The 7587-nt window shown below is 45.9% G+C and overlaps 1 protein-coding gene across 1 annotated transcript; it reads left to right on the forward strand.

Moving 5' to 3' along the window:
* Window positions 1–411: 411 nt before the first annotated feature.
* Window positions 412–3987, forward strand: LOC119330885. The gene is made up of 3 exons (XM_037604013.1): window positions 412–1403; window positions 2942–3242; window positions 3328–3987. The coding sequence occupies exons 1-3, from the start codon at window positions 504–506 to the stop codon at window positions 3462–3464; spliced, it is 1338 nt and encodes a 445-aa protein (XP_037459910.1). The 5' UTR covers window positions 412–503; the 3' UTR covers window positions 3465–3987.
* The last annotated feature ends 3600 nt before the right edge of the window (window positions 3988–7587 follow it).

A 7587-nucleotide genomic window follows, 5' to 3' on the forward strand; every position in this document is an offset into this window, starting at 1 on the left:
CCCGCATATTCGCCGGAATTTTGCAGGTTTGCGTGTTTGCGGGGTCTGCTAGAGTGCTTTAATATGGACTACATACAGAGTGCAAAATGAGTGAATCTGCACTCTAAAATGTGTCTATATACATCTGGACGTACTCTTTGAAATATGTAAAATAGGCATATATTTACAAACGGAGTGAATACTTACCTTTCTTTCTGTTCGGCTCTGCTGGTGGTGACAGGTCACACCCATGGAATGGAATGGAAGCGTCCAACTCGCCACCACTTCCGTCGCCGACCTGCCCCACCCCGGCCACACACCTGCGACACGAGAGAGATGCCGAGATCCCAAGCACAAGCAATCCCAATTCCCGTCGCCTTTATATAAAGAAGATCCCCTCCGTCTCTCTCTCCTCCACTTGTACTCCACCGCCACCACCCAGGGAACGCCACGCGCAGAGCTCCTCTGAAGCAAACACCAGACACAAGCGGGGACGAATCCCAGCCGTGCGGTTCGTGGATCCGATGGGGCGGCGGTCGAGCGCGTCGCCGGTGGGGTCGGGGGAGCCGCTGCTGCCGGAGGTGCGCAAGTGCGTCAGCGGCGGCGCGACGATGCAGCGGTCGCTCTCGCGGGCGGACGACGAGCTGCAGTGGTTCCGGTCGTGCCTGCGGTGGGTGTGCATGGACCACTCGGCCCCGGGCCGCGCCGCGCTGTCCTGGCTGCTCTTCCTGCTCCTCGCCGTCGTCGTCCCGGCCGTCGCGCACTTCGTCATCGCCTTCCGCCCCTCGCGCCGCCCCTTCGACGCCGTCGTGCAGGTCTCGCTCTCCGCCGCCTCCGGTGCCAGCTTCCTCTGCCTCTCCTCCTCCTTCCGCCGCATCGGCCTCCGCCGCCTGCTCTACCTCGACAAGCTCCGCACCAACAGCGACCGCGTCCGGCTCAACTACACCGCCCGCCTCGCCTTCTCCTTCCGCCTCCTCGCCTCCCTCGTCGCGCCCTGCTTCGCCGCCGAGGCCGCCTACAAGGCCTGGTGGTACGCCACCTCCGCCGACCGCCTCCCCTTCTTCGCCAACGACCTCCTCAGCGACGTCCTCGCCTGCTCCCTCGAGATGGCCTCCTGGATGTACCGCAGCGCCATCTACCTCCTCACCTGCGTCCTCTTCCGCCTCATCTGCCACCTCCAGGGCCTCCGCCTCGAGGACTTCGCCGGCTCCCTGCTCGTCGAGGTGGAGGAAGGGAGGATGGGGGTGGAGCGCGTCCTCAGGGAGCACCTCGACATCCGCAAGCAGCTCAAGGTCATCAGCCACCGATTCCGCAGGTTCATCGTCGCCGCGCTGCTCATCGGCACCGCCAGCCAGTTCGCCTCCGTGCTCCTCACCACCCGCCACGACTCCATCGACGACCTCCTCCACACCGGCGAGCTCGCGGTAAGCCTCGATTGCCTGATTTCTCCACTCTCTTAGGCTCGATTTCTGAATGTGATGTGTGTGTTCAGTTGGGCAAAATTGGGGATCGCAATCAACTTGACATTATCTTATCTCAGTCTAATTTAGACCGGACCAATAACTCTTTATGTTTAAAATTTATAAGCAAGTTGGAACTGCCTAGAATCGATCAACTGATTGGTACATTGCCTATACGAGGGGATTAAAAATTGGGTCAAATCGTTTAAGTGCTGAATTTTACTGGATTCAGTTGCCTTCATAGTTACACTTTCAGGACTTTCTCTGAAAATAAAAACACTTGGTCGGTGGTTTCTGGACAGGCTCCATCGTCCTCTAAGTAGATGAGAGATTATATAGAAATCCAATAGTCTGTTTGACGTCTATAATTAAGTGATAGTAGTATCATGTGAGGAACAGCAAAGCTAGTAAGGTGTGACGTGAGTCACTCTGCTGGCGATCGATCTGTCTCTGGACCTGAAAATGGGACTTCATTCATTTCTGAATGCTAATTGGGGCGCCATCTTTGTAAAGGTACGAGTAGGGCCATGAATCAGTGATAGTGCCTTATTGAAATCACAAACTGAAGGGAGTTGGGACAGTGTATATAAGGTGTAGAGCTCCTGTAGTTTTCAGATTTTTTCATAATCGCAAACAGCGACCTCTATACTGTATTCACAAATATAATATGGTTACAATTCAAAAGAAAAAAATATTGTTAGAAGTTCCAGTTTCAGCGCACATCAGCTATTTTGGAAGCACCACTGTATTTAGGCCAACATAAGCTGATATTCAGAAGAATCACACTTCATTTGAGATTATCTAGAAATCCAATAACTGGGCTGGCTGACGTCTATAATTAAGTGATCTGGAGTAGTATCATGTGAGAAACAGCAAAGCTAGCAGGGTGTGACGTGATTCACTCTGCTGGCCACCGATCTGTCGCTGGGCCTGAAAATGGCACTTCATTCATTTCTGAATGCTAATTTGTGCGGCATCTTTGAAAGGTGTGAGTAGGGCCATGAATCAGTGATCTTATTAGAATCTCAAACCGAAGGGGGTTGGAACAGTGTGTAGGAGGTGCAGAGCTCCTTTAGTTTCAGATCTTTTCATAGTCGCAAACAGCGACCTACTGTATGTGGCATTAACAAATCTAGCAGATCATTATAAGTTCTAGTTTCAGTGTTACTTAGTTACTTAGGCCCTGTTTGGCAAATCGCCACGGAGCAGAGCCTGCGGAGCGGCCTTCCAGCCACTCCTCAAATTAGAACTAGATCGTGGAGAGAGTCCGACCAGCCCCTTACTTCGGCTATTTGGCAGCACTACTGTATAGGATAAGCTGCTACTTAGGAGCAGCTAAACTCAAAACAGATATATGTGGTAACTTACGGCATTATGAACAGAAAAAATGGTGAAAGAATTAAGAATTTTCGGACACATCTTACTTATATTGTCTCAGCTCTGCATACTTGGCACCATTTCCAGGCACTGGTCCTAATGTTTCTTCATGTTGAATTCTGCAGCTATGTTCAGTGGTGCTCATGTCCGGGCTCATCATAATCCTGAGCAGCGCCGCCAAGATTACTCACCAGGCGCAGGCCCTCACGGGCCAGACCACCAAGTGGCACGCCTGCTGCACCATCGAACCGGTCCCGGACGACGAGATAGATCCGGGATCCAACCAGAACTCCATGCTGGAAGACCCCGAGGACGAGAGCGACTGCGAGTCCAGCGAGGAGACCGGCGACGAGGACATGCTGGAGAACACCAAGTTCCTCCAGCCTCACACGCACGTGATCTCCTTCCAGAAGAGGCAGGCACTAGGTACGTATGATCATCTACAGTCACCGTACATTTCGTCGAATTTCCATGAGATGATCTTTGGGGCTGATGAAAAACGATCTTGCAGTGACTTACCTGGAGAACAACAAGGCCGGCATCACCGTGTTCGGGTTCACGCTGGACCGGTCGTACCTCCACACCATATTCATGCTCGAGTGGACGCTCTTCTTGTGGCTGCTGGGGAAAACAGTCGGTTTCTCGTGAAGACGAGGGACTGTATGCACAAGGTTCTGTTCTCTTCCATGTTTTTCTGCTGTTGTGCCCCATTTGATCCTTGTGTGAAAAGAGAAGGAGTAGGGTTTTTTGTGTGCGCGCGCGGGTGGCACGTGAGTGGTGTGCACTTGTACGTGTGTGTATGCTAGCAGCGATTTGGTGTGTGCTGATGATCATGTAAATTATTATGGGTTGATTGCTCGTGGATGTAAGGTCTATGTACAGTTGTTAGATGAGTGCTGTAGAGCCTCCGCATGCGTGCGTGCTGCTTGGCATTGCAGGTTTATAATCTCGGGTTGTAACTTGTAAGCCAGCATCAGTTGTAGAGTAGGTGTGTCAAAAAAAGAAAACTCTTTCCTTTTTTTTTGGTTCAAGAAAACTCTTTCCGTTATTTTGGTTCTACCGGCTGTTCTCCTGAAGAAAATGTTTTGTGCTCCGTATTTCGGTATGAATTCTATGTTATATGAGATGGTATTTCATATTCAGTACATGTATAATAGTCAAAGCATTTCAATGCAGGTGGGGGTGGTACATCTAATAGTATTTTTTTTGTGCGCTGGTGTTTCCTGTGTGCTCCTAACTACGCAGAGGTCAAATCTATGCTCGTGCTTATTGTGTTTGTATCCACTTGATACTTCATTTTTAAGTTAATAAAATTCATCTTTTTGTTAAAAAAAAGAATCAAAACTCACTCAAAGTGATGCTCTGGGTTGGCCCATTTTCCAGTATCTGCATATGGTTTTTTCTGTATAATGTGTCCTCGTGGCGATCAATGGGCTCCTATGCGGCGCTTTAGGTGCCGAATAGCTAACGCTCGTTATAGCTTTGCTCGCAAGCCGCAGCCGAATAAGGCCACCTCTCTCTCGCGCTTGCTCGCTTTATCAAGTTCGCACGTTTTTCTTTCGTTATTACCTACAGTATGACCTTCCCCTAAAAGAAACTTACAGTATGATCTAGTGTACTACTTCCTCTGTCCCGACTGCAACAAGTAAGTCAGGAAGGAGGTAGTACTTGCCTCAAAAAGAAAAGAAAAAACTACAGTCCTACATGGCCAGCGGTTTTCAAAATCTATGAACTTTTTAAAATTTTATGAACAAAAATTCACGAATCGAGAAAAAATTATGGTTTGAAAAAAAATTATTTTAAAAAAAAATTATGATTTTGAAATATATAATCATGAATTTCAAAAAAGTTCATGGCATTTAGAAAAGTTTGTAAATACAGGAAACATTCATAGATTTTGAAACAACATAAGTGGATTCAAAAAAGTTCACTAATTTAATAAAGTGCTAGATTTGAAAATAGTTCATGAATTTCGAAAAATAAGTTCATGAATTTTAAGAAAAATTGTGAATACAAAACGAATCATGAATATGAAAAAAGTTCACCAATTTTTAAAAAGTGTGTGGATTTAAAAAGGACGATATTTGAAAAAAAAGTTCAAGAATTTTATAAAAGTTCAAAAAATGGAAACTTCCTTATTTTTCTAGATAAAATCACAAATTTGAAAAACTTCACGGGTTTTGAAAAAGTTTATAAAAACTGAAATGAATTTGTGAATTTGAAAAACATTCGTGCATTTGAACAAAGTTTAGGAATTTGAAAAAAAGTTCACGAATTGAAGAAATAGTTTACAATACTAAAAAAGTGTTCACAAATTTTGAAAAAGGAAAAGAAAGAGAACGAGAGAAAGGAAAAAAGTAAGAAAAACTGGCCGAAACAAAACCGAAAAAACATGTGTCTTCTAGGCACAGGACATGAAACAAAAGAAGTATTAGTACGCACAGTAGGTTTTTTTGAGACACTCTCGCTAAGCTTTATTTAAATCACCCCAATGTTTACAGGTAAAAATAAAAGATCTCCAGCATGACCAAACCAAACATGATGGCCAAACCCGAGTGTTAAAGCATGCTTAGCGAGATTGTGAGCCTCGGTATTCAAGCTCCTATACTCGTGAACTATATTACAAGACCAAAACACAGCCAAATGTTCTTTGACTTCATGTACTATTGCACCATATTCCGCAAAAGAGCCCTGCTTAATTCCGTCCACCACTGTCTTACAGTCCGAGGCCACCTGAATCTTCCTCGCATAAAGATCTTCCGCCAATGCTAGAGCCTCTCGAAATGCCATAGCTTCGAGTGTTTCTAGGCATGAAATATTCCTGACCGTGATGCATGATGCACCTAGAAAAGATCCTTCAGAATCTCTACTAACCATAGCCACCGAACCATAGTTTCCGTCTCTAGATACAGTTGCATCAATGTTGAGCTTTACATGATCCTCCGGCGGTGCTACCCATGATGGTCTAGCTATCGGGATTCTATTCTGACCACTTGATGGCTTGGCAAGCACCCCCATGTCAACTAAAAAACAGTTTATGAAACAGTGGGTTGATAGTGGCGACTAATGTATGTCCTCGTGAATTACTTTTCATCGAGCTTTCCAAATAGCCCACAACATACCTACCATCCTCATGAATTCATTCTCGTCGAGTGTCTCATGCATCAGGAACAACCACTCTTTTGCATTCATCTCCAGATTTTCACACATGTGTTCGACCATCTCATCTAGGGCCAACGCCCACACGCTTCTTGCCATCATGCAATTAACGAGAGCATGTCGCCAACTATCACTAGCTGAACATATAGAGCAGACTAGGGAAGTTTTTCTTTTTTTTTTTTTGCGGGAGAGCAGACTAGGGAAGTTGACATGTGTCGATGATGTAAAAGATCCGTAGTTGGCAGCGAGTCTTGACAAGGCCTCCAAAGAGCAGTCTATAAAGACGACCACTTCTTTCCCTCGGCGCTAGTATCTGATGGCCCTTTAATATTTTCTAGCAGGTTCTCCCTCTGTATTTTTGTTTTCACTAGCAGTTTATATACAGAGCTAACAGAGAATTTGCTACGCGGGTCAGCACCCCAGGCCCAGAAATCATCAAGTCTTCTCATGCACAAAGGGATCCTCAGAATAGCCTCCGCATCGAAAGGCACAAATGTTGCCCGCACTACCTCCTCTCACCAAGATGCCGAGGATACATCTGTAAGCTCCGAAACCAATCTGGGAGGGTTCCCAACCAGGGAAGGAAGTGGTTTCATTAAACCCTCTCGAGGTATCCAGTTACTCCGCAAATATTAGTTGATTCTCCTGTTCCAATACGTCTGATAATACCTTGACCAAAGTGTCTCTGCCGTCCAGAATCGCACGCCAAACCTGTGAAGGGTGAGCACCCAGGCTCACCTCCAATAAATCCGTTGAGGGGAAGTAATCCGCTTTTAAAATCCTAGCACTGAGTGAAGTCGGTTCTTGGATTAGTCGCCATGCACTATTGTAGGATACTGCTAACACGGCACTACGATCAGAGACCCTTTGCCGAAACGGTGTGCGATGCAATAATCGCAAACGGTGGTGTAAAAACCGTCAAAAAAGTTGTAAAATGTTTGCAATGGCGGAGCCATCAAACACAGTTCAGATTTTAATTGCGTGTGCGATGCAGGACACACGATTAATCCATTCAAACTGTCTGCGATGAGACAGAACAATAGAAACGGGCAGCCATAATAATGTGTGTGCGATGCAGGACACACGGTTAATCCATTCGAACTGTTTGCGATGAGGTAGAACAATAGAAATGGACAGTCATATCAATGTATGTGCGATATACGACATACGGTTAACTCGGATGAACTGTTTTCGATTAGGAAACACAACAGAAATGGTTCAACTTAACAACATGTGTGTGATATGCGGCATACAGTTCACATGGATGAACTGTTTGCGATGAGCCAGAAGAACACAAACGAGTCGTGTAAACAAGATGTGCGTGATACGTGGCAAATAGCCGACTCGGATGAACTGTTTGCGATGAGAAATTACAATACAGACGGTCAATACAGTTATTTCGTGTGTGATTCTGTGTGTATAAAAAACTTTGAAAATGCAAACTAGTTGCTTGCGGTGGCGGAGTATCGCACACAATGCGTCTGCGAGCACTCGTGTGCGATGATTAGTATGTTACACATACGTTTTCTTATGTTAACATGTGTATGAATTTACAATATGGACAGTTAATATGCAAATGCCTTCTGGACATCGGGCACACGCTTAAACTCAA

This window comes from Triticum dicoccoides, chromosome 7A (assembly GCF_002162155.2).
Source record: "Triticum dicoccoides isolate Atlit2015 ecotype Zavitan chromosome 7A, WEW_v2.0, whole genome shotgun sequence".
Lineage (NCBI taxonomy): Eukaryota > Viridiplantae > Streptophyta > Magnoliopsida > Poales > Poaceae > Triticum > Triticum dicoccoides.